This window comes from Pelodiscus sinensis, chromosome 14 (genome assembly GCF_049634645.1).
Source record: "Pelodiscus sinensis isolate JC-2024 chromosome 14, ASM4963464v1, whole genome shotgun sequence".
NCBI classification, from domain to species: Eukaryota; Metazoa; Chordata; order Testudines; family Trionychidae; genus Pelodiscus; species Pelodiscus sinensis.
Window position 1 is genome coordinate 25,354,793 of NC_134724.1, and position 27,914 is coordinate 25,382,706.

Genomic DNA, 27,914 nt, shown 5'->3' on the forward strand with positions numbered 1-27,914 from the left:
AGGAAGCAATTATTGCTGGATTTCATCTAACAAAGGCCCAGAACCTGCAATCAGGCTTGCACGAAGCCTCACTGACTTCAGTGGAACTGTTTGGGGGTATAAGGATATACCCATGTGGACGCAGTTACAGGTATGAGTTAAATTAAGACCATTGATATTATTTTAACAAGGCTGTTTAAATTTAATAATTTGCTTTGTTTTGTCAGATTAAATTAGATTTAACAAGAGGGCAGGATTGTCAGGAGCAGCAGGCCAAAAATGTAAGTCTTTCTATGCCTTTCCCTGCTATTTTTTTGTATCCTTAAAAAATAATTAGTACCAGCAGTCATAAGTTATATAATAGATTAATTTTGCCTAGATCTCAAAAAAAGCAGTTTTACTATATTGAGATTTTAGTTTCAAGCTTCCATTAGGTCATTTATGAAGAACCTTATGAAATACTGGATAATATGAAAAATATTAACTTGCAAGGTAACTATACATAAACTAAGTCTAAATTCTGATCTTTTAACTTGCAGTGTCACTTTGAAATTAAAAGTATACAGTTTGGAATCATTTGAAGATGCTTTGTAAGAGCTTTAAAATAAGGCATTCTTAATTTAACATTAGAACAAAGTATTTTCATCTTAAAGAAGAATTCTGGTATCTCTAGTAGAATACACAGCTATGATGAATTTACTAACCTTGCTGTTTCTCAAAATTTCAATCAATACTTCGTACACTGTATCTCTGTTTTTTTCCAGAAATCCTTCAGATTTGTACTCAACCTGTGCAAAAAAAAGTTAAATTAGTAATCATATCGCACCAACATGAAAAATTATTGAACACAAATTTCCTCTATCCCTGCGCAGCACTGAGTGCAAATGGGCTGGTCTCAAAGACCTGGTCCGATATTTGTGTTATTCCCATCCACTGTAGGTAAAATTCTCCCTGGAACAATTGCACTGTACCAGATGTATAACCTGCAGTTATAGAAGATGGGCCATCTGGACCAATATGCAGCCAGTAGCATTTTTCTTCTGGTTTGATTTGGAACTGCATACTGCTAGGGTTGCCAGATGGTTTAACCAAAAATACCAAACCCCCTCCCCCCCAAAAAAAAACACCAGGAAAAAAAATCTGTCAAGGGAAAAAAAAAGGGGGGGGGGAGACCAAAGTTGCTGAGCAAAAAAAGGGACTATGAGAATACAGTGAACATTGAAATTCATAGAAACATAGAAAACTAGAACTCCCTCCTTGAAAGAGGGAGAGGTCATCGAGTCCAGTCCCCTGCCCTCACGGCAGGACTCAGTACTGTCTAGACCATCCCTGATAGAGAGGTCTATTTAACCTGCTCTTAAATACCTCCAGGGAAGGAGACTCCACAACCTCCCATGGCAACTTACTCCAGTGTTGAATCACCCTGACAGTTAGGAAGTTTTTCCTAGTGCCCAACATAAACCTCCCTTGCTGCAGTTTAAGCCCATTGCTTCTTGGTCTATCCTCAGAGGCCAAGATAAACACGTTTTCTCCCTCCTCCTTACGACACCCTTTTAGATACCTGAAAACGGCTATCATGTCCCCCCTCAATCTTCTCTTTTCTAAACTAAAGAAACCCAATTCTTTCAGCCTTATTTCATATGTCATGTTCTTTAGACCTTTAATCATTCTTGTTGCTCTTCTCTGGACCTTCTCCAATTTCTCCACATCTTTCTTGAAATGCGGTGCCCAGAACTGGACACAATACTCCAACTGAGGCCTAACCAGCGCAGAGTAGAGCGGAAGAATGACTTATGTCTTGCTTACAACACACCTGTTAGGAAGCATCCCAGAATCATGTTTGCTTTTTTTGCAACAGCATCACACTGCTGACTCATATTCAGCTTGTGGTCCACTATAACCCCTAGATCCCTTTCTGCCATACTCCTTCCTAGACAGTCCCTTCCCATTCTGTATGTGTGAAGCTGATTGTTACTTCCTAAGTGGAGCACTTTCCATTTATCTTTATTAAACTTCATCCTGTTTACCTCACACCATTCTCCAATTTGTCCAGATAATTTTGAATTATGACCCTTTCCCCTCCCAGCTTGGTATCATCTGCAAACTTAATAAGCATACTTTCTATGCCAATATCTAAATCATTGATGAAGATATTGAACAGATCTGGTCCTAAAACAGACCCCTGTGGAACCCCACTTTTTATACCTTTCCAGCAGGATTGTGAACCATTAATAACTACTCTCTGAGTATGGTTATGCACCCACCTTATAGTAGCCCCATCTAAGTTGTATTTGCCTAGTTTATTAATAAGAATATCATGTGAGACCGTATCAAATGCCTTATTAAAGTCTAGGTATATCACATGCACCGCTTCTCCCTTATCCACAAGACTTGTTATCCTATCCTATTTTGTTTTTCTGTTTCAGCCACAAGACAAGCCCTTGCAGAGCCAGGTAAGCGTGTGTGTGTGTGTGTCCGGGGAGCCCTGCAGGGGATCTGGGGCGGGGGGGGGGGGGGGGGGTCCAGGGGCTGGGCCTGGTTGCTGAGTGTGTCGTAGGGTTGCCAGGTGTTCAGTATTTTCGCCTCCTGGCAGGGGAAAAAACCAGAAAATACCAGACATTTTAGGTGTCTGGTATTTTCTGAAATTTTTTACCTAACAGGAGCCGAAAATACCGTACTGTCCAGGTCAATACTGGATACCTGGCAACCCTACATACTGCCCCAGCTACCACATTCAGCTGTGTTCAGTGTTCTTGATAGTTAGCAGAAGAACACCTCCTTGACAGCAAACCATTTTCTCTTATGTTCTTCATGCATATTGTGGTTTGACATTCCTTCTAATGCTCTCCTCTCATTTATCCACTCCCTTCTGTTACTCATTTCCCCTGACTTGAACTGTAGGATTACAGCTACGCCAGTGTTTCTTAAACTTTTTAAGACCGAGGAACTGAGGATTTTTTGTTAAGCCAAAAAAAAAAAAAAATCACCTGCCATAGGTATCCCAAAATAGTCTTAACAGCAAGCCCATCATTCTGAAATATAACAGACTCGCTATTCTGACAAACCTCATTCTACGAGGAGTAAGGGATGTTTCAGAATAATGGGTTATTTCAAAATTATGAAATAAGCTATTTTGAAATTGACTCAAAATAAGCTATGCAATTTGAGTAGCTCAAATTGTGTAGCTTATTTCGAGCTACAGGTGCAGTGAAGACACACCCTAAGTGCCAAGTTTCCAATATAAATAAAATAAAGATACAGATATTCATAAAACCGGATGATAACCGGTTGTGTGTCAGAGGCAACCCTGACTATTTTGCTAGTAAGCTGTATCCTTTTTCTGCAACTGATCTAAGGTTTTTTGGTTTTAGGCTAACAAAATTTGTGATTGTGGGCGTTTTGGTTCAAGAATTTTATCTTTCTACCTATATAGCATGCTGTGGGTCCACAGCCAATAAATATATACTAAAATAATAACAACATACATTGAATACTGCTCATAAAGATGTCATGTGTACAGTTCCATCTATATTTTAATAGATTTTTTCCCTTTCTGAATGTTATGCTGGTTGAAAACAGATGAAATAATACAGTAAACTGTACACCTACCTTATCAGCAAAGTGCTGGATAATAAAAGACGTGTTTGACATTTTGGGCTTTTGAAAGAGTGGGTTCTTGTTGATATAATTGTTATAGAGCTTTTGGAGCCAATTTTCATCAGTCCCCTGAGGTAACTATAAAAAGACAAAATATAAAATACTATTGGAATGTTAACAGTGAGGAAGCTACTTACTACTATTACTACTAAGTGCTATTGAAGCAATAGATATACAATGTGCTGTGATGATAAACAGGATCTGAGTTCTAATCTCTTTCAGAATAGTCAGAAATTCCCCGAGGAAACGATTTTAAGAAGAAACGGGGTTTTGTAAAGCAAGCATGGTAGATAATTTGAGAAAGTTCTGTGGACAGGCAGTCCTCCCGGCCATGAATGCTGCTCCCTATTGTGAAAGGGAAGTGGCAACATAATTCCAAATGAGGCATAATTTAGCTGCCCAAGATATCTATGACAATCAGCCCAAGATAATGATATTGGGTGAATCACTGGGGCTATGTCTAGACTACGGAGTTTTTCCAGGATGCCAGAGGTATCCTGGAAAAACTCCACCATGTCCAGGGAACATGTCTGCTCTTCCAACATTTTTTGTGGAAGATCAGATGTGCTCTTTCAGATGCCCGGTCTTCCTCATTTCACGAGAAAAAAGGGCTCTTCCAAAAGAGGAGTTTTTTTCAAAATTTGGCCCAGCGTAGATGGGTCAAATTTCGGAAAAGCCTCTTCTGAAAAAATAATTGGAAAAAGGTATGCAAATTGCGGAGTGGAGTGCAATTTGCGTACCTTTTTCCAAAAAAAGCGGTAGTCTAGCTGTAGCCTGGGATTGATCAATTACTTTCTATCATGGATTCTGATAATCAGGTGATAAGCAATTTGCCAAAGTCACACAGAATCACTTTGGATTCTTTTTCCTATGGCTGTCTTTCACCTATAAGATCATCCTTTGCCTTTTAGCAGAAGGGTCTCTAGAGGACATGACAGGATTGAAGAAAAAATAGTCAGAAATGGGCAAAGGAAAAAAGGAAAGGAATGGTGAGAAGAGATGCTTGGATAATCCATAGTGAGCAGAAGGGTGTGTAGAAAGAAAAGAGATTAGATATGTAGGTCTGGCACAGTCAGGGAGTGCTTCAAAGCATAAAAAGGAAATGCAAAGTAAGCAAAAAAATTAATCAAAGAAAAAACGGGTTTAAACTAAAACAAAAAATATAGATCCTTTACAACTTTAGAAGACTTCTAAAGATTCTGAGAACAATCACTGCAGCAGCAAGCTGCTCATCATCTTAATTTAAAAGAAATGAGAATATGGATTAAACCACAAATTCTGCCTGAAGCACAACCCACAGAAATGTTTTCATATAAACTCATAAGTAACCATTTAAAAATTACCAAGCACTCTTCATCTAGCAGGTCTAAAATGCCCATTTTAGCTTCAATAAGGTCAATGACTGGTTGATTGTCATAAAAGTCTATTAGAGTCCATGGGATGTCTTCCTTCATATACTCCTCTTGCTCCAGTTTAAAGACATGCTATTAATAAAAAAAAGTCAACCTGATGAAAAGTGCATGTTAATAACTTCTGAACAAAATATAGATATTTGGAAAACAGAGGTCAGATAAAGATCAGCAATACTTAGAAAAGAGGTTTACTTATACTTCAGATCTCTGTTTACTGTATGTTACACAAATATTTTAAGACATCAATCGACACATACAACTGCCGCCAAATTATGTACATACCAGGTTAAATTGTTGTTGCAGTTTTTCATTAGCATAATTGATGCAAAACTGTTCAAAGCTGTTCACATCAAAAGTTTCAAATCTGAAAAAAAAATTTAAAAATTAAGGAAAGATATCATTACATAGGAGAAAAAAAACCATACATGGTAACTTAAAACTGAGTGCCAATGTCCCTATGGAGCTTTGGGAGAAAACCACTGCTACTAAGGAAATTACTTCCTAACCTTTCAGTCTCCTCGGGGAGAACAACATTCATGGTAGCATGTATAGTACAGACACTGCACACCCAGCAACCCTGGTTACAAATACCACTACAGATGGTGAGGCACTGCTTGAGTAGAATGCCCTACATGCCTGAACCTTATGCTTTTATATGTTACACAGCCCTTTATACGTCCAAGCAGAGCCTCCCATGTCTACACAGTGCTATTTTTAGCAGTCTAGTGTCTTGCTGCTGGAGCCTATCCGTTCCACAGCAAAAAAACGACAGCAACAGAGAAAAACTTCTCACTGCCAGATCCTCTCTTTGTTGCTTCCCTTTGCTAGAGCTTTGCCCTGCTGCCTCCCACTCCTAGAAGCTTTCACTGGCTCATATAACTACACATTTCCATGAGAGTGGACACTGCCTGCCTTTCACTGCAATATGTAGCTCCACGTTCTCTGCACTCCGCGGCACGTGTAGACAAGATCTGAGACATAATGACTGAAACCTTGGTGGGCAGTGGGGCTATTCTTGTGCTACAAAGGTAGAACAAAGTAACCCTAAAGCAAATGCACCCAGCCATCAAAGGAGCATCATTCCACGTCAAACGGACAAAGCGTCTTTAAATTTATCTCCCCAAATTTACTTCTGATAAGGTGAATATCAAAGATATAATAAGTCCTAAGATAAAATAAATTCAAGGTCAACTGTCACCTCGAGAGATACTGATATTAATCAAAAAGAGCAGTTCCATTGTCCTTCACGAAAAGATTTTATGGCACAGAAGACTGCATCCTATTGATTAAATGGAGGCCTTGAATGTCAATTAACTGTAGGAAATGCATCACATGTAGGAATAGGAACTGGAAAACAGAGGAGAGTAGTAGCATCTGAAAATATCTTTTTTCAACAGAGATATTCTTACCCATAAATGTCCAAAACACCAATAAAAGTGTGCTGCTTTCCAGAAAAATGCAAAGCATTGTTAATTCTTTCCACAATGAAGTCAAACAGGTGAGAATAGATCTTCTTTGACAAGGCATCCCTTGCATTAAGAGATTGAAGTTTTGTCATTGGCTTTATTACAGTCTCTGAGGCAGTGATAATTTTTCGGTGGCACAACCATTGTGCCACTCTGTCACTGTCTAAATCCAGAAGTTCACAGAATATATTGAGATGTTTATCCTCCAGCTTTAAAGAAGAAAAATAAACATTACTAGATCTTATGAAGAATTTTAATTAATGGATTATTACTAAGGCTAAGATTCTGTCACGGGCATTTTTAGTAAAAGTCATGGGCAATAAACAAATATTAACAAAAGCCTTTAACCACTTTTAGCTCCATCACTACTCGGCAGCAGGGTCTGACTACTTCTGCTCCAGCCCCTGCTCCGGCAAGCCAAGGACCACTGCTCTGGCTGTCCTGGGTCTGGACACCAATCAGTTGTTTTGGCAGCTAGTCAGCTGTTCGGGCAGCCACTGCTCCTGCACACCTGGGGTTAACAGATTTTCCAGCCCTGCCCTAGAAGAAGTCTTGGAAATCCTGGAAAGTCACTGAATCCATGACATAATTATAACCTTAATTATTACTGCTTAAAATATATGGGTGAAAACGTGGCTCTATTGAACTCGGTGTGAACCCTTGCCACCGACTTCAAAGGGGTTGGGATTTCAACCTATGAATTGTTGGCTTGGTTTAACTGGTTTTTAATAACACAGGCAAAACTCCTGTTGATGTCAATAAAAATTATTCTAGGGTAAGCACTGCTGAATGGGGCCATTTATTCAGTGCAATTACACTGCACCTGATATGGGCTGGCAATAGCAAAGGTGGATTTATCTTGTCTTATGGTTGCCTTGATCTTGGGACTCCCCCCCCCCCCCCCAAGTGCAAATGTAGTCCCTTGGCACAAATCTGAATGGCCTTGTGGCTGACCTGTTTGGCAGAGGCTGCAAACAGCCCCAAGGGGCCATCCAGCAGCTGGAGATCAGCTAGTTGCAGACACATCTCAGCCATACACTTGTCCTTTATTCAGCCTTTTATGCTATGGGTAAGGAAGGGGAGTGGCATAAACACCACCATCACATTTTCACATCAGCTGAGAATTCCACTAGGCAGACAGGCAGGATCCCAAAGTGGCCTTAGGCTATGTCTTCATGTGGTAGGGGATCGAGACTCTGGCCATTGATCCTCCAGGGTTTGATTTAGTGGGTCTAGTAAAGACCTACTAAATTGAATGCTGAAAGCATTTCTCCCATCGACCTCCCACTGTGGAGCCACTCCAGAAAATCGGTGCAAGGTATGTCAACTCCAGCTATGCAATTCATGTAGCTGGAGTTGAGTATCTTGCATCAATTTTCTCCACAGTGTAGACCTGACCTTAGTTTACCAGGTTTAGGCTGCTCTGAACCCCAAAATTGTGACCAAATATTTTTACAAAAAGCTTTGGCAAAGAACATTCCCAAGGCAGGATGCCACAAGACAGCTTGTAACATAGAGACTGAGTAAGGAAGTGACAGGTAGCTGGAGAAGGTATTAAAAGACTGAGGATTACTCACCAAATAAAGAAAACTACATACAATTATTAAACTATATGAATGAGCAAACGTCTTACACTGACTGAAGATTTTTCATCACCAACAGCTGTTATTTGCACATTGCCCAAGTGTAGGATGGCCGCCAGTATTTTAAAAACATCCATCTGAAAATCCTCCATCAGACCTTAAAAATAAATCCCTATTCATTTGAAATACTCAAAACAATAAAAAAATCCATTAATAAAAAGTATGATCTAGGAATACTTGCCATACTTTCTATAATCATTTGTGATTCTACAAGGACTTGGTGAAGATGGTGCTAGCTACCATACAGAGCTATAGGTCTGCTACTATCTGCCCTCCCCATCCCCGAGGAAGTAATGAGGGACAAATCCCTGTATTCTTCTGAGTGATACAGGGGTAGTTTTGCTCTGTCCTTCAATACGTCACACTGGGCGTAGGAAGACTCCTTCCTCCCTTTCTTCCACAGCATGCCAGCCTGAGGCCTCGTCAGATTCTAGCCTCAAGTAATTGATGTCACTAACAAAGAAGACCAATTGCTAATAGACAACTGATGTTGCCAAGTCCCATTAAAGCAAATAGCAAATCAACAGTGCCACAAACAAATTCCGCAGGTAACTATCACAACATACTCTCTAATTTTTTCAAAACGTGTTTGTCTTTGGTCATTTCAGAGCCAAGTTCACTTTGCTAATGTGTCCAATTATGTTAAATAGTCTCATTTACCTAGTAGAGTGAATGTCTTCTGAGTCTCTATCATATCTGCTCTGTCATCAACTCCTTCAATAACTGTGCTGCCACCCATTCTTGTATAATTAAAATCTTCTGCAGGCCCTGCAGATGAAAAGTAAAAGGGAACAATTAACATATTTGGTAGTGGGCTAGAGAGCCTTTCACCAATAGGTCAGTAGCTATAAATGAAAATGGAATGAAAGCTGTTACAGTCTGATAGTTCTTCTAAAAATTAGCTTGTGGTCCTAGTGCACTTGTGAAGTGAACAGGAATTCACATGACAAAACTAGTACAAGTGACATTAACGGGCATCCCTTTTGGAAATCTTAACAAAGGGACTAAGTACTGATTGCTAGGGAGACGATCTACCATTTTATGCTCAAGGCTGATGCTCCAGATTGCAGCTGAGATTCACATGGAGCTTTTCCTATGTAGTTGTTCTGTGGACAAACAAAGAAAGCCTTCACTCCCCAGGACTGTTTATATGGCATCCTTCATAAGCACATTCTCTAAATAAAGGGTTAGAAGAGTGAATTTTCAAAGACACCTAAGGACCTGATCTTGCATCTCTAAAGTTAACAGAAGCTTTGCTACTGACTTCAGTAAGAATAGGATCGAACTGTAGGCAATTTAGGGCCTGTCTACCCTGCGATGTAAAACGCACAGCACCGAATCAAGTTTGCAGGGTTCTGAGAGCATCTCTTCTTGTGGAGGCCCAGTGCCCAGGCTCCAGTCTGAGCCCGAATGCCTACACTGCAATTTTATAGCTCTGGAGGATGACGCCTATGAGTTCAAGTCAGCTAACAGAGGCTACCCATGGCCGTGCTGCAGGTCTGGCCAAAAGGTCCCACTGAGCATCAATAAGATTTGTACTCTAAGACAATTAGGGCTCCTGAATAAAACAGTGGAAAGGTGAAGAATAGATTACTTTCTTGAGACGTACCCAATTTAAGATGCTTAAATTCTGGTTGCAGAGCAGAAGCACACAGCTGGTAGAATATGTGGTAATTTCGTTCATTGTCTGACTACAAGTGAAAGAAAAGAAAGCTATTACAGAAAGAAAAATAAACATGAAAAACATCTGATATTTGTCTATAATTGTAGGAAAGTGAATGATTATCCATAGCCTGTACTAAAGTGGACATGTTTTTAGCATTCAGTAGCAATGTGTGACAAAATTAAGTGCACTTCTTCTCCAAACTATATGTCACTGTGCAGAGATCTTTGCCAAAATAATAATTGATTCAGTTAAAAAAAATAACAAGGGCTGGCAAATGTAACACTGTTTACAGAAACTGAAAAGCTCTCAGGGCAATTTTTTATAATCATCTGTTAGGTAACGGACGTACAGAGGTAGCTCATTACCTGAGGAGTTATAACACTATTACAAGCATGCAGTACAAAGTTTTGTTTTGTGTGGTTTTGTGAAAAAGCATTAGATATTTTCCATGCTATTTTATCACCGTTATGTCATTATGACTAGCACATAATTAGGCCCTGATCTTGCAAACATATAAACATGTTTAACTTTACATATATGAGAGTAAAATTAAGCATATTCATAAACATTTGCAAAATTGGAGCCTGAAAAAATAGAGAGAGACATAGTGCTACAATTTTTGCACATCAAAATTTAGTGTTAAACACAAGTGTGTTGTCAATTTAACCTTGAAAGTATTTCACCTATTATGTTCTACTGAAAAGAAGTTTGTTTCCAATATGCTTCTGTTGACACAGATTTTATCAAGGCAAATAAAAAAGTCCATCTGATCATTTAAGATATCTAACATTAATGAGATCTTAGATCATTTATTTAACTTTTATTATAAGAGAAGAATTTCAGTTGATTATGCCACCCCTAAAAAATCACTATGCCGTCCCAAAGTTGCAAGAGGCTTCAAATTAGAAATTGTGCAAACTTGCCAGAGGTATCTTGAAATGACATTTCTAATACCCAGCTCCCCTCCTCAAAAATTTTCTAACCAAGTTGCCACAATCTCGCTTTGAAGAGGATTTTTCTAACACTTTTTTTTATTGCTTGGGCAGTGCCGAAGTATGTCCATCACACAAATTATTCAGTTTAGAGAGCAGTTTATCTAAGTAGTTAGATAGCCCATCACAACAGCATCTGAGAGGTTTCAAAGTAATTATTCATCTTCAACTTAAACCTGCCCAACTAAGTGACTTAATTTAGCCACGCCTCCAGTGTGACAACTTGAAATTTGAGGATGAAGCAAAACAGGTTTTGCTAAGGGAAAATGTTACATTGCCGTTTGTTTTACCATCTAATCTAGTTGCGCACAAAGAATAATATTAATTTCAGTTAAGTAAACTTGAAGGAAAATAATGCAAATAAAACACAGGCCATGCACATTCATTTCTTCTTTCTAAGAGCCCACTCTACACCACAATCTGAAATACAGAATTTCAAAGTCTATTCAATTCATCTCATAAGTTCTCATTTTTATGCCACTACTAGAAGATTTACCATGTGTTGCTCAGGTCCTTGACTCAATTTTTGTTTTTCTTCATTTAATCATTGCTCTGGGAAGGGGATGGGGATAGGGATGAGGAGGTCAGTATGCAGAGTTCCTTGGGTATCTACAACCCCATCCCTCTCTCCCCACAGCAGGTTGGGGCCAGGTGAAAAGCTTCTGTCCATAGCCACTGCAGCTCCCGTGGGCACAGCCAGGGGAGGATTGCATGTGCCCCGCTGAGGTAGGTCCAGGTTTGTCTGCCCACTGCACTGCCCAGTCAGATTGAGGAATGTGACAAACTGTGCACTTTCTCTTCACTCCTTGACAAACGGGAATGTCCATCCATGTTCCCATACGAATGGGAGGGGGAACTGCAGCCTTTCCTGGCCTCCTGAAAGGGTGCATGGGGACGTGGGAGGCTTGATGCTGGGGCAGTTCCAGATGGGGACAGAGCTGCCCCTGGCCAGCCCCTTTCACCTGCCTGGTGAGTCAGTCTTTTTTCCGTATGGTTTTATGCATCCCTGTACGGGGCGGGAGGGACCAGGAGGGAGCAGAGAATCCATGCACAACCAAACTTTTTCCTTGCTTTAAGTTATGATAAGAGGAATCTATCTACAAAATTTGGTGATTCTAGCTCTGACCATTTAGGAGTTCTTTTTATGCGTCCCTATACAAAATGTGGGGAGCTTAAGTTGCCCCTGTTCCCACACAACCAAACCCTTACCTTGCTTTTAGTTATGATAAAAGGAAGCTGAAAACTAAATCCGTCACTCAGAAACTTCTTTCAAATATACAGCCGATTAGAAATTACTCTAAAATAAGCTCCATTGCGAGCCCAGTGTACTGTACAGAGCAGCTGATCCCCGAAATCCTCTTCCTCCTCTCACCTTGGCCCTGCCCCATCTTGGCCACATGGAAGACACTTCAATTTTTGTGGATTGGAGAGGAGTAAAACAACAATGTGGTGATGTTGGTGGAAATATAATATCTCACTATATTTGCCCCCTGTGAGATCAGAGCCTTTCTGATTTCCTCCATATGATGTAAGAGAGGTAGAATATACATCCCTAAATAAGATTTGTCTCCTGTTCCAAAGGAAGATATACACTAAGATCAATTTGAGATTATGAACACTGATATGATGCAAAACTTCACCTAGCCCACTTAGTATAATATTAACAAAGTTAAAAGAGTTGTACAAAAGTGATTTCACTCAAGTTGGCTTTTTAAACTTTATTTCACTTACTTGAAAGACAACTCTGGATTTCTCAAGCAGGTATGTCCTCATGTTGGCTCCAATGATTTGATGTCTCTGATCAAAACTAATTTCAGTGTACTTCCCAAACCGACTGCTATTATCGTTGCGTGTGGTTTTCGCATTGCCTACAGCCTATGAACATGGTGAATCTCTTTTACACACAGTTTGTGTCAATAGAATCATTCAGGCTGCCCAGTATACTACAAAGGCAATTTCCCCTTTCTTGATATACACATCTTAACATGAAATGCTGTGAATGAGCCACTTCCACCCTGACTTGGTTGGCCTCGTTAACACAAGTAACTTCTTTATTTTGTTGTTCTTATATATACACCCCAGCCTCTGTAACTTCTACTCCAATTCATCTGACTTGTGCCCTAATAAATCTCTAAGGGCATTTCTACACTAGGGAGTTATTTTAAAATAAGTTATTCTGAAATAATAACTCCCAAAATAATAATTTCAAAATAGTGCTATTCCTCTTCAGAAGCAAGAGTTATTATTTCAAAATAACAAGACCTTTATTTCGAAACAACAGGCTTAATAGTGTGGATGCTCACCTTGTTATTTCGAAACAAGGGAGTTGTTTTGAAATAACCCCCTAGTGTAGACAAGCCCTGAGGTACCACAAAACTTCTTGGGTTTTTTTGCAGATACAGACTAACATGGTTAGCCCTCTGAGACATTTAAAGAGTAACTCTCTCAAAATATGACTTAGATGCATAAATGCCCAAAGTTTTATGTGACTAAAGATCAATCTGAGAATCCAGAGGTGGGGCTTGGATGTTCTATTATGAGGCCCAGGTCTAAAAATTAGACTCAGATGCAATTCTATACAAACTAAGTACTAAAATAAATAAGTTTCCCTGGTGAAGGAGTTCTCAACTTTTTTCTACAAACAACTACAAAACCTCCCACTTCTCTTCTGCTATAACCACCTATCCCAGAATCTTTCCTTATTTTGCAGACAAATAATAAAACAATCCCTCATAAGTTCTTTGTCATGAACTCTGTCTGCTTGTGTGAATATCTCAATTTGAATATTTATGTTTAAAATTTACATAAAAAGATAAAAGCAAACATTTTCAAGTTTGAGTTCCAAAATATAGACTCTAAATAAGTGGCCTGAGTTTCAGAGGTGTTCAGACTCTAATCTCGCTCAGAAATTAAAAAGAGACAAACGGTGCTCAGAACTTTTGAAAGATCAGACCTGTGCATTAGATGCCTTAATATGGATTTCCATCTACCATTACCTAGGCTGAGTTCCAGACCACCTATGATTAGCCATTAATGCCCACATTAGATAGTATTGTTGCTGAGTTAATATAGATTGTTGCCATCATAAAAGAAGGAATTTGGTTTTAAAAAGGTGATTAAAGGAAAATATGGTGGCATGAAAAGTGACAGCACAAAACTGCAACAAAACAAGTATAGCCTACTTGGTACAGTTGTATACATTATACTCATTATTTCATATACCGCAGAAACAAACATTTGTGATATAGAATAAAGTGTACAGATGTGCTGAATATTTTTGATATAGCAGAGGATGTCACAGAACTAGGCTCTTAATATGCATACAGTTTACTAAGATTGACTGAATCCCTGAAATGCTCATTGACTTCTATCACAAGAGCTCAGCCTCTAATGAGTATAAAACCCCTTTATTTATACATCCTTAAATTTACCTCTGTTATTGGGTTGGAGGCGAGTACTTTATCCTCCACGTGTGCATTGCTGTTGGACTTACTGACTGTGGCAAAGTATCTCATAGCATACCTAGCAGACACAGTTTTTCCAGCTCCTGATTCTCCACTGACTATAACAGACTGATTCTTGTTGTTTCTAAAACAGAAGCATAAGGAGATTTTAAATATCTTGTGAGTTTGAAAATGCGCATATATTTTTATATTTTGCATGGAGTAAATGTTGTGCCCAAAACCACTGTCAGCTCTCTTCTCCTTGATGTTTTAGCTTCTCAGTGGCCCTGGGGCCAGCTGCTTGGTATTAAGAAAGTGGTGTAAGTTCCAGAAATTCTTTATCCCTCAGCACCTCTCCTCAGAGGTTACAAGGTTCTCTTCTCTTCCAGGGCAGTCTGGATGATAATATCCAGACAAACGGAATCTTAGCTGCTTGGCCATTTCCAACACAACGTTCAATTACTATTATTTTGTTACATTATTTGCCATGAGATTTTTAAATGATATTTTAGAACAAATGTTAAACAAATGAAAATAAACAGTACCTTGCCATTTGCTTGTAAGCCTCTTCTGCCACAGCAAATATATGTGGATCCATATCCCCCATATTCTGCCCACTATATGCATGTATAATGGCATCCCCGTATATTGGCAACTGTTTATAGGGGTTCATTGCTACCAAAATTATTCCTATGAAAAAATCATAGTACAAAATCAGATGCATCATCCCATTTTCTACTAAATAAAAGGTAAGATACTGAAAACCAGCAATCACAGCTAAATTTCTGTGTAGTAACAATATTTGCATCTGAACTAATTGCCATTCATTCATTCATTCATTCATTCATTCATTCATTCATTCATTCATTCATTCATTCATTTTCTTGGCATCAAGTAAAACATCACAAAAACATCATTCAGATCCCATTGTATTTTCAGTGGCAAAGATTTAAAAATTTTAGTTTAATAATTTACCCCAGACTCCAGGTTTGTCTTTACGTACCACTATAAGTGTAGATAAGTTTCGACTCCACAAAACGAACTTTAAGATTGTGTAGAACAGCAGGTTCATGGAGATAACTAAGTGCTGTGAGGTCATTTTCACCAACAAGTATGTCAGGATTTCGCAGAGGTGGCAAAGGTCCTGGATCTACAGGGTAATTCAATTCCTGTCAATAAAAGTTACATGGCACGCAGGTGTAAATACATATTGAACTTTTTGACTACTTTTGTCTGAACTGTTGCATGGATGATGGATCAGTACCTGATCTTGCATTCCATGCACACCAGTTAATTTCCAATCAAATCCATGGTCATTTTACTGCACAAGGATTGCATGATCCCTCAATGTTTCATAAAAAATAAAGGCTTACATCCTTTCTCTGTCATCATAGAATCGTAGAATCTTAGGGCTGGAAGAGACTTCAGGAGTCATCAAGTCCAGCCCTCTGCCCAAAGCAGGACCAATCCCAACTAAATCAACCCAGCCAGGGCTTTGTCAAGCTGAGACTTAAAAACCTCTAGGGATGGAGATTCCACCACCTCCTTAGGTAACCCATTCCAGTGCTTCACCACCCTCCTAGTGAAACAGTTTTTTCTAATATTCAACCTAAACCTCCCGCACTGTAACTTGAGACAATTGCTTCTTGTTCTGCCATCCGTCACTACTGAGAACAGCCTCTCTTCATCCTCTTTGGAACTTCCCTTAGGAAGTTGAAGGCTGCTATCAAATCCCCCCTCGCTCTTCTCTTCTGCAGACTAAATAAGCCCAAATCGCTCAGCCTCTCCTCATAGGTCATGTGCCCCAGCCCTCTAATCATTTTGGTTGCCCTCTGCTGGACCCTCTCCAATGCATCCATATCCTTTCTATAGTGGGGGGCACAGAACTGGACACAATACTCCAGATGTGGCCTCACCAGAGCCGAATAAAGGGGAAATATGTTGTACTGAAACATACTAAGTGTTTTTACATGATACCACTTCTATCAATAGAGAGCTCAAGAGATTTAAAGTAATCAGAAGAACTCTGCAGTAGTTCAAATGTAACTTAGGGATCGTGAGTGTAGCTGGACTGTCCTTTTGCCCAGCTGTCGGAATGGCCTGTTGGGGATAAAGGGAGCTTGTCTTAAGTTACTCCCTAAAGATCTTTCTAACTTATCACAAGCCTTTGACTAGAAAGGGACCATAGAGATGAGATAAAGTCGCCATTTCTTTCCTCATCAAGTCCTGTGACAACATAGCTTGGCTGGAGCAAAAAATCTGGACCCTAATCTTCAAAGCTAAGCTCTGGGCTCTCTATGATCATGCCCTGGCATTACAGCTTCATTCTGTTGGAACAATGGAACTGTCACCCTGAAGAGTAAGGCACGTGTGCAAGGGAAGCAACCAGAATTCACTTACCAGACACCTAGAATGACTCTGGACCACTTTCCCTTTGAAAGAACATAACTCATCCCCCAATTTTTCGGACCTATGTTTCCTGCAATAACATTGCCTGTATCACTTTTTTTAAAAAGCAGTCCTTACAAAATGGGGAAAGGAAAGAAAAACATAGTAATCTCCTTGTCTCTCTCTCTCTATATATAAAAAAAATCTTGTGGGACAATAGCACGTCACTCTGCATCCCACAGGCTCCGCCCTCGCACGGCCTCCCTGCCCCAGACACTGTTCAGGGACCGGCAAAGCTGCCTGGCAGCCTGACCTGGGAAGATTCCACCTCCTAAAATGCTGCAGCCAGAGCTGAATGGGCAGGCCCCTTGGGAGGTGGAATCTGCCCAGGTCAGGCTGCCAGGTGGCTTTGCCGATCCCCGAACAGCGTTAAGGGCAGGGAGCGATTCCATCCAGAGCCTGGGCACTGCTCTGGATCAGCTTGCCGCAGGGAATGTAGCTGCAGCAGTATCACCACCATTGTTTGCAGGGGAGAGCCCAGGTAGAGGCTCTGCTGCAGCTAGATCTGGGGATGTTGGGGGCCTTCCCAGCAGCCAGAGGGCCTGAGGAGCCGTGTGGTAGCAGGCCCACAGGGGAAGCAGTGTGGGGCCTGGTGGCTGAGGGAAGGCGCTTGGGTGTGCGCTGAGCCATCCCTAGCAGCTCCCTGCTCCAGGGCTGGCCCACAACATTTTGGCACCTGAGGCAGAGCTCAAATGACTCCCCTCATCCTCCTCGCTTGGGCCAAAACTTTGAAAGTTCTCAATTCTCTCGGTCCTAGTGGCACCCCCCTCCCCCCCCCCCGCCAAGTCTGGTACCTGAGGCGGCCGCCTTAGTTCGCCTCATGGTAAAGGCCAGCCCTACCCTGCTCAGGAGAAGCAACCACTGCACAATGTCCCCTTCTAGCAGCTGCCTCTGGTGAGTGACCACGTGCATAGGGCGGGCTGAGCTTTGGCTTGCTGCCCAGGGACAAGGACCACAAGGCCATGCTCCTCCCCGGCGGGTGCTCTCAGCACCCCCGGCCCAGGGAGCTGCTTCAGCTGCTGTGAGGCCCAGCGTGCAGCCCACTTACATGGGGAACAGAGGTAGGTTCTATGTCACCGGCCACCTGCCACCGCATCCTCTGCCGCACCCCAAGTGGCCACACCAGCACCGAGCCACCCCGGTGGAACCCGCCACTGAAGTGTGGCAACCCTGAGGCATCACAAACAGGAGGCCCAAGAGTGTTCACCGCAGCTGCCAACCTGGCTGAGTGGGGGGTAGGGTAGCGGGGAGGAGGGGTGCCTGTCTCTGCATGGTGATGCCCAGAGACCCCCCCCTCACCACATGGCCCCCCAGCCCTCTTTCCATCCTCCATGTGTGTCCTCAGCCCCTCTCCTGCTCCCTCACAGACTCCCATCCCCCCTTCTCAACCTGGCATCCCAAAGGAACCCCCGCTCTCTGCCCCTCCCTCCAGCCTCTTTCTCTGCCTGCTTTACATTTCCTCTGCCCACAGACATCCCCCTTTTCTACTTCACAGCACCACAGCAATGGCACCTTCGCTGCCTCTTTTCTCCCAGCAGCTGCCCAGATCCGGCTGACATAGCACCTGGAGCAGCCCCTCCCCAGAAATTCCTGCATGGGCCCAGTGCGGTTTTTTTTTTGCTGGTTAGGTTGCCTGTTTGTGGGAAGGGGTAGGGTGTGCGTAGAGAGGGAGGAAAGGGGATAAGAGTGTATGTGGGGAAGGGCAGGGTGGTAAGGGGGGATGGTGGGAGTGAGGGGGATATAGGAATGGAGGCAGGAGGTGGGCAGTGTGGGGGTGCAGAGGGGAAGGGATTAGGGAAGGATGGAGGTGTAGGAATATGGAGGAAGAAAGGTGGAGGTAGGAATAGGCAGTGCGGGATGGGGAAGGGGAGGGGTTAGAGAGGATGGGTGGGTGTAGGAATGGAGTGGGGGTAGGAATGGCAGGAGGGGGATGGGCAGAGTGGATAAGGGGGGGTTAGGTAGAATGGAGGACAGATATGGGGCTAGGGATGGAAGGATGGGAATGGACTGTGGGCCATGGACTATTTTATTGGCGGATGGGGCAGGAGCAAGAAGAGTGTGGGCAGGGGGGCTGGCTGGCGATTGAAGGGCATGAGCGGGCAAGGTGGGCCGAGAACATTTAGACAGAGAGGCCCATCCAGGGGTGTAGTAGGTGGGAGTAAAGAAGGGTGCAAGTGACTTGGGGCCATGGAGAGTGCAGCTGGGCTCAGCACAAGATTAATAGGCCACGAAAGCAGCCAGCGAGAGGGGGGTTGGCAAGCGTAGTACGCAGGGGGTGCAGGTGCCCTAGTGTTCACATAAGCAAATTTATAAACTGCACAGATACCAAGATGATGAGTGCTTCACTTCCATCTATGTCCTTATGTAACCACACACCTACTGGGTGTAGTTCACTGTCCCATGTAGCGGCACTTAGACCACTTACAGAGAGAAAGAATGAGTGTGTAGTACAGCCTTAGATGAGAGCCAGCTGACTCTTAGCTTATGCTGCAGAGGCTCATGCACTAAGTTTGAGAAGTCTCAGGTTCTGTTCCACTTGTACCTCAGACAGCTGGACTCATAAAATCAGAAGAACATACAATATATTTCTCAATCTGGGGAAGTGTTCACGATGCACTTTGGAAAAAAGTAGTGTTGCACATTAGAGGTTCGCAACAGTGTGGTTCTACTGAATATTTATTACAAATCATGTACTAACGCAACGAGTTTACAAAAAAATTACAGACAAACTCCTCAGCTAACATCATAATTGGCACAGCTCCATTTTTCCTTGTCAGAGCACTGGGGCGTACACTGACAAGCACTGAATAATAGACTTAAGCTCTATACATTTTTACAGTTTTACATTGCTAAAAATCCCAAGATTGCAAGAAAGCCAAGAATATGGTACTAGCCACAGTAAAAACAGCATACAGGACTACCCAGAGCAATAATCTGATCCTGCATCATTTCATTAAATATTGAAATAACTAGGTTATTTTTTTTCTTACGGTTCCGTCTTCTAAGAGTAAGTGAAGCACGCGGTCCCCTGTTGTGTAGTTCTTTGTGATTTCAGCAGACTGCCAAACTTCTTCTCTGTCAGGGATCCAAACCCTGTTGTACTACAACAGCAGAACAAGATAAACATTAACTCTAACGCTATTTATGGAACTGTCTACCTTAAAACACATTTTTCCAAGTATTTTTCTGAATGTGATCAAATGGTTACAATACAGGGTTGGGAGGCAGAACTTCTAAGTTTTATTCCTGGTTCCACTATGGACTTCTGGTGTTACTATGGGCAAATTCCTTGTGCTTTAACAGGGAAAAATGGTAATGTTTTCAGTGTCAAAGTATAGAGTGACTCATCTCTGACGCTTCAAACCCTAATTTTTACTATTGTATTTGTTGCTAGAGTTTGTTGCTCTGCTGTGTCATATCTTATTTAAAAACATATTAATCCAGAGCCTGAGTAAAATTTAAAGAAAGATTCAAAAGAATTCAAAAGAAAATATCCATTCAGTTGAAAAAAATTTAAAATTTGTAAAAAAGAGGTATAGAGTACAACCTCAATTATCCAAAGGTCTCAGAGGAACTGGCTCACCAGAGTTTCAAGTTAAGCTGGAACAGATAGCAGGAAGCAGAGCGAATACCAGGCTGCTCTCTGGTAATTCTGGCACTCTTACTTATGAACAATGATAAGAGAGTAAAATCATGCTTATGGCAGAAGCTCAAATTCTAAGGAGGATGAACAAATATCTCTACTACAAGTATGTAAGTATTAAGTCCAGGAATCTTATTCTGTAGGATTTGTATGATAACCTCCTTAAAACCACGTAAGGGGAGATTTAACTTGGGAAACATTTTGCAAAAAAAACCCCAAACAAACCAACCCTATTTAATTACTTTTATTATAATTCTGCAAAAGAAAACACCTATATAATTACTTTTCTTTTGATATGATTAAAGAACGAGCTCCACAGAATAATCTCTTCTGTATCTGAAGACCAACTTCAAAGCCTGCTGGCTGGTTTCCCTATTTACACAAGGCCATCTGGCTCAGCAGGAATCTTTCACGCTTTTAAGCATTTTAGCTCAGTCTCGGACTGAAAACATTCTACCCTCAAAGCATCTAAGGCTTGATGTGTGCTGCAGAACTGGATAGCTTTATGTGTTTAAAGAAACAAACAAAATTCTTTGTAGAAAAATTGTGAAATTTAATATTTATTGAAGTGTTCAGAGTGCCTCAAAGTAACATTGCTACTTCAGTGCAAAATATTAGCAGCATTTAACAACCTGTTTTGATACCTGCATATCTTAAATATGCTTTAGTCATGAGTCTAAGGGCTAAGCAGTACAGATGTTCCTCTATAAACACACATTTAAAGTACAAAACTTAAGTTATACAACAAAAGTGGAAGATGTGTGTCCAGCTGCCAGCATTACAGCACATATACACTCTGTCTCTCTCTAAACCAGTGGTTCTTAAACTTGCTCAAGACAAACCTTTCTATGGACCCCCAGCCAACCATCCATGATGACAAAATGCCTTCACCTATCTCTACATACCTTAAATAATAAATTATTCGTATTAGGCTGCTGGAGCATAAAAACGGAAATATGCTGCTATAACGTAAGAGGGCATATATAACTGGTAAGAAAGGAAATATTATCAATCAAAATCATTAAACAGATTAAGCGCTTTAACATTATCATGTTCATTTACCAAACTTCATTTGAAATACAGTAAAATGTTAATTTATGTCCAAAACAAAATATTTCAACATGGACTTTGCTTATCGCAGGGCGGGGAGCCTTTTTTGGATGACGGTCACTGACCCACAGAAAAACCAGTCATGGGCCCTATAAATGTTAGAAGAACTGCCACCCCAAACAAACACACAAACTAACCCAACAACCTCCCCTCAACTTTCACTGATATGGTCCCCAACTGAGATACCTCACTCCCCTTGCACCATGGGGGGAGGGGGGAGAAAGGGGAGAGGAAGGGCAGAGGTTCAGGAGCCAGATTAACTCTTTTGGGGTGTCAGGGCTAGTAGATTTTGCAGGCCCCCCCTAAGCTCTGGGGTGAAGCCACAAATGAGGGGATCATTTTGCAGGAGGGGACTGCTGGGGAATGGAATAGGGATGGGGGTGCAGGGTTTGGGCGGGAGGTGAGATGCATAAGGGGATGAGGGTGGGGGTACTGGGTGGGAGGACTGGCCAGGAGGTTGGGTGCAGGAGTGGGCTGAGAGTGGGTAGTCTGGCCAGGAGGTTGGGTGCAGATGTGGGCTAAGGGCCAGTTGTCTGGGGCAGGAGGTGGAGGTGCAAGATCTGGGCAAGAGGGAGAGGGCAGAAGCAGGGTGGGGGTATGGGGGTCTCAGTGGTAGGGTGTGTGTGTGAGGTAGGGTGGGGAGTCTGAGCATGAGGGGAATGGGGGCACTTACCTGGCTTCACACACCCCATTACTCCCAGGCACCATTCCCCACTGCTCCCATTGGCCATGGTTCCAACCAATGGGAGCAGTGGGGAAAACCTTCAGCCGGGGGGAGGGAGAGTTGCAGTGCATGGAGCCGTTTCTTCCCCCCATGAGCTGAACCCTGTTCACAAGGCTGGAGGTTCTCTCCCCTTGCAGCAGGTAGTGCATTATTTCAAAATGTGGTGCTGTGTAGACATGCCAAATTTCAAAATACTCTATTTCTAAATTCAATCAAGTTAAGATATGCAATTTGCATAGAGCAAATTGCGTATCTTCTTTTGAGTTTAAATACACCCTAAAAGAATAGAGTCTCAAAAGATGCCTCTAGGGTAGGGATCATCAAGCTCCTTTTATAGATGGGATAACTGAGACACAGAAAAGTTTTATCTCAAGAAGCTATGTGGCAGTGACAAAAATAGGTTCTTGGGGTTCTATTTTCCTGCCACAGGATAAAACTTCCATTGAAGCCAATGGGAGCTCCTATATTTATATCCTGCAGCAGATTTGTCCATTTTCTACAGGTTGGACCTCCCTGATCTAGCACCCTCGGTCCCAGATGAGGGATTTTGTCAGAACAGGGGAGGTCTATCTGGCTTCCCCGCTACCAACTCCCCCACCCCTGGACCAGCATTCCGGCTCGCTCCCCCCCCCCCCCCCCTTTCCAGCTAAGCTGGGGCAGCCCAACTCGAGCCCAGATCCCAGTGTTCTGGTCTCCTACCCTACTGGGCAGCCCCACTGCTGCACACCAGGCTCCCCTGGTCCTGCTGGGCAATCCGACTGCAGTGCGCTGGGCTCCCGGCTGTGAGCCAGGCAGCCCAGCTATGTGGAGCCCAGCTGCCAGCCCTCTACCAGGACACTCTGGTCCTGGAACATCCGTGGTCTGGATGTTGCCAGATCAGAGTGTTTCGGTGTGCAGACAGGTTGAACCACACGCTGTGCTTTTTGCCTTTAAAGACCACCCACCCTGTCTCGCAGCTTAAAAAAGAGAAATAATACAAGGATTACCCTTTATTTTAATAGGCCACCATACATGACCATTAGATTTCCCCAGGGGAAACCAAATGCAAATGCTGAAAATCAATATAACTGTATGAATTTGAATAAGGATCAACACTGATTACAACTTTAATATTCTGAACTCAGTGGTAAAACTTCATTGACTTCAATAGGACCAACATTATCCTGATACTTTTTTCCTCCTGCAACTTTGGATAGAGTGGTTTGGCTGCATAGTTGCCATGTGCCCAGGCCATTTATTTCCCACTGTTTGTGCATTCCTTTTTTTTCCTCCTCTTTTGTAGCTGTGACCCTTAGGAGAACCAGGTGGGTTGAACACTTTCTAAGTTCCAAGCTGTTTTAGAGGCATCCAAACTTTCAAAGGACCACTAATGGGAATACTCTCTAAAAGGTGGGCCACAAGGTATAATGACGGTCTGACACCATTTTTGCTTCTCTGTGATATATTTTTTCAAAGGTCTGAATTTTCCCCTTTTCAAGTCACTTTTCCAGGTCTCAGGAATAGCTGGTATGAGACTATATGTAGTGCAAGGACTTCTTTGTAGCCACTTATTTGCTCTCACTATTTCAGTTTTTTAAAAAGGTAATTATCTCGCTTTTATGCTGCCAAAGAAAACCTCAACAATGTGAACTGAGAGTAAATGAAGAAGAGGTAAATTTGTAGAGAACCTGGAAAAATATCTCTGTGTGGTGCTCCATTCATCTCAGTGAAGGTTTACATTAATCTCAGTGAAGTGTTCACTCAGATGCCCATTGATTATCATTTAAAGAAAGGGAGGGTCACAGATCTGCATCTTTAGTAGCCAAAAATAGATGCGGTTTGACAGTATTCTCTCTATTTTTTCCATCCATGTGTGGAACACATTTTGTTATGTGCATCAAAGCTTGTGTGGATGTGCACCACCAGTAGAAATGCATGCTGCTGGTGCTCTGTTAATCAACCTGAGTGGTATTTGTATTTCTCCTGGGCAGCCACCCAAGCACTCAGCTTGCAGGGAACATTGGTGCTTGAGACTTCTTTTCCTCTCATCAGGTGGTATCCAAGAGACTACCAGAATGTATGGACATACTGAATCCCAATAAACAAGGAGCAAACTCAAGGAGTCTCATGGAAACTACAATATTTTGAGTGTCTGCAGAATCTTGTGAGTAGCATCTTATTTTGGTGACTCGCATGGGGCAAAGCTTATTTTGTGGGTGAAGCTCAGAGGAATACCACCATCTTTCCTTCCCCACTTCCTGCCAAATTTGACCCTTAACCATCATCAAGAATCTTGATGGTATTGCACACATCAGTCAGTTAACACCATTCAAGATTTCCAATGCCCTTCATCACAGTCCATCTGATGATGCCCTCAAAATAAGGAACATTTTGCATGTTATTCAGAAAATATGAAAAGTCACAATGGCCTTTCCCAAGCAATTACAAACCACAGTCGTGAAAATATTTTTGCTTAGGTAATCAAAGATAACCCCCAAATAAAGTTACCAATACATTTTATACCAAAATAAAAGTTATTTGATAAGATATAGGAAGAAGAAATTGTAACTATGTCCTTGTCTTGAAATACTAAACTAGACTTTGATTTTTATCTTTGCTATATATGCTGAATTCATGGGTATTTAAGATATTTGTTGCATGCATATTTATATATGCTATAACAAGCATATTAATAAATGTTATTTTAATCAGACCAATAGTATCATAAGCAAACAGTCTAGCCTAGTTCTTGTGAGATCATACGTGAGAGACTAAACTGTGCTTACTCATGTAAAGGGGAAAAAATGTGACCAAAGTAACTACATTTCAGAAAATGACCCTGCATTTCTAGGTGCCTCCATTGGTAAATGTAACCAGCCAGCTTCAGGCTGGTTTAATTGAACCCTACCTTACAAGTAAACATAGAGAGTTTACTTATTCTCTTTTAAAGCTACACCCATTCTTCCCCCGCCTGCATGACACCATGCTAGAGACTACGATAGAGTTTGTTCTTATAACCTCTCAAAAATAATTTTAGCCACTCAGAAAGAATTCCTTATGTGAAAGAAATATAATGAATAAATACAGTCAATCCAGAGATCTAAACGTATAGTATGTATTATGGTAAAACAGAGATACTCAATTATAAATTAGTAATATGCAGGCACAATGTTTACCCTGGTTATTTAAACAGAAAGTTCATTATTTACCATGACATTAGAGAGACAGGGAGAAACAGGAAGTAAATAATATAAAAAATTCAGTTTACATTTAGAAGAATAAATTTCCCCTTTACATTCATCAATGACCAATTATATTTAAAGATTATCTCAAAGATGAGAGCTGATATTCTACATTTCAAAGTGTTTGTCAGAATTGTCTGAATGACAGGTTTTGCTCGTTGCCACCTCTGCATAAACAATACCTTATACACTCCCTCTTCCTCCTCTTCCCCCCTCAATATCACAAGTGTCAAATAAAAGCCCTCTCCCATAATGCCACCTTCGGAATTTTAAAGCCTACTTAGTTTTACTTTAATTCACATATATGATATCTGATACACTGTATATCCTTGGAATGAATTGCTTTAACATGATCAAACAAATTAAAATATACACCACTGTATATATCAGTGTTTCTGGCCAAAGTGACTTCAACCTAAAGTTTCTCTTCTGACTGTATGTAATCAATCTATAATTCTTCTATTCTGTACTGAAACATGAAGAGATTAAATATTGTTCAGAAACTGTGTATTAACTTTTCTTTTTCAAATTACATAAAAATGTTAATTGCATTCTTATGTGTCCTATTGCACTCTATTCTGATATTACCTTTATGCTACTCCTTAGAGGATTATTATATTTTGTCTCATTAGTTATGCTCTTAGAATTGTCTATACATATCTAGCTACCACACTTTTTGTTGTTTATGTTCATAGTCTGAATAACAAATAAAATATGTGCTATTTTTAACAACAACAAATAAAAATATGATTTTTTTTAACAAATGGTGCTGGATTATAGCATGGATAAAGCTAAAGACTAACACGATATGTTTTAGATATGGGGAAAGGTGCACTTCTACCTGGCCCTGAAGTGGCTGAGGGGAGCGAGGGACTGAATGAATATTCTAAGCTAAAGCTTCCATTGGCTTCCTACTGTATTTGTCTTATCTATGGCTGTTGGCCTTATTTTGCAAACACTTATGTGTCTGCTTTACTAAATCAACTGAATATTTAAAAAGTGTCATCAAATATTAAGTCTTATTCTTTTTTTTAACCTTAACAATGTAACAAGTAAATAAACATGGGCTAAGTAGAAATATCCAGAGCTCCTGATATAGCCAGGTTAAAGATCTTTCTATAGAGACTGATTGGAAAATAACCAAACATTCAAAAATAATTTATCTTGTGATATTTAAGCCTCCTCATTAGCCCACTGAAAACTGTTACAAAAACATTTAGCTATAGCTTTTCAGTATAATGTATTATACACCACTTGGGAGGAAAGAGTTATCAATATTTAATGATCTAGGGAGGTCAAAACCTGCTTATGTTTAAAATTATGAGAATTTAGAGCAATTCTGTTGGCTGCAATGGAGTTACTCCAAATTTATCACATCAACATAAGCAGGTACAGCTCTGTATTAGGAAGAGAGAATTTTCCATACAGGATCAGACAATTGGCCACATAAAACCCAGTTTCCTAGCCCACTACCACCCTTGGTCAGTAATATACTTGTGTGACTCATGCACTGGTAGCCCTAGGAAGAATCCTTAGGTGAAATTTCATGGCTCATGCACAGGTAGCCAGGAAGTTTCAGCCAAGGATTCCTTCATATGGGGAAGTGGTAAATCCTTACAAAACTGGATCTCCTAGATTTCTGTTCTACTTGCTGTCTCCAGGGCAAAGCAAACTCCACTGGACCTGAGAACTGACCCCACAGTATGCAAATGTAACATGATCATAATGATAATAAACACTCAGCACTTGCAGAATACTTTTCTCTAGATATAAAGCAGATTAGAAAGGAGGATAATGTTTACAGATGGGGAAAGGAAAGCACAGGGAAGTGGAGTGACTTTGCCAAACCTCACTTTAGTGGGAACAGAAGCCAGATCTCATGATTCATAAAAGTCTTTCACTTCTGTTTCATTATTATTGCTTAGTTGAAGCCCTATACAATTGTGTAAATGTTTGGGTTTATTTATTAAAGCAATTCTGCAGGCAGCCAAACTTGAAGCATCATCCAGACAGAATAATCAGACCCTTTCTAAGTGATGCTATATCCTTATTTTACCAGTTTCATTTGAAATAATTTTTATAGAATTAACAGATTACTACTAGCCCTATACTGTTCCAGGATAGAAGTAGAACCATAGCTAGTTATTGGGTGAAAATCGTGACTGGGGGAAAAAACCCCAATAATTTCTTCTTTAACCTTTTTTATCTCAACAACCTCCCATAAATTCAGGGTGCATTAATTTCTGGGAAAATCTCACTATATTTGCTGCTTTTCTTAATGCCTCAGTTCCTGGAGCCCCGTGAGTACATGAGAACTTTAGCTTTCGTTCAAAAATGAGGGGGTAGGGGGAGAGAAGAGAGGAGGAAAGAATTCTGGCTCCACTGAAGTCAATAGAAAACTTCCCATGGACTTCAAAAGGACCAGGATTTCCTCCTACTTTTCCAGCCATCATAGGTGTAGAGAAAAGCTCGCACAAAAGAACAGGAGGCAGAGCCAAAGACCCCGAAGG

The 27,914-nt window shown here is 41.1% G+C and overlaps 1 protein-coding gene and 1 long non-coding RNA gene across 5 annotated transcripts in view; one reads left to right on the top strand and one right to left on the bottom strand.

Moving 5' to 3' along the window:
• Positions 1-27,914, bottom strand: part of MYO5C (myosin VC) — a 73,010-nt gene that overhangs the window by 44,513 nt on the left and 583 nt on the right. For 2 of the 4 annotated variants that reach the window (XM_075897256.1, XM_075897258.1), the window contains exons 2-14: positions 19,697-19,807; positions 15,262-15,427; positions 14,804-14,948; positions 14,247-14,403; positions 12,547-12,690; positions 9,767-9,848; positions 8,818-8,925; positions 8,148-8,254; positions 6,458-6,723; positions 5,331-5,412; positions 4,980-5,120; positions 3,589-3,714; positions 684-767 (exon numbers count right to left, since the gene is read on the bottom strand). In XM_075897256.1, the coding sequence (XP_075753371.1) occupies positions 684-767; positions 3,589-3,714; positions 4,980-5,120; positions 5,331-5,412; positions 6,458-6,723; positions 8,148-8,254; positions 8,818-8,925; positions 9,767-9,848; positions 12,547-12,690; positions 14,247-14,403; positions 14,804-14,948; positions 15,262-15,427; positions 19,697-19,807 (1,719 nt within the window). Of the gene's footprint in view, positions 1-683; positions 768-3,588; positions 3,715-4,979; positions 5,121-5,330; positions 5,413-6,457; positions 6,724-8,147; positions 8,255-8,817; positions 8,926-9,766; positions 9,849-12,546; positions 12,691-14,246; positions 14,404-14,803; positions 14,949-15,261; positions 15,428-19,696; positions 19,808-27,914 lie in introns of those variants that run through there. The other 2 variants (XM_025182339.2, XM_075897257.1) reach the window with 2 other exon arrangements.
• LOC142818319 (uncharacterized) lies at positions 213-24,513 on the top strand. Its single transcript, XR_012895779.1, has 3 exons — positions 213-260; positions 2,406-2,432; positions 24,215-24,513. It is a non-coding gene; the product is annotated as an uncharacterized LOC142818319 (long non-coding RNA).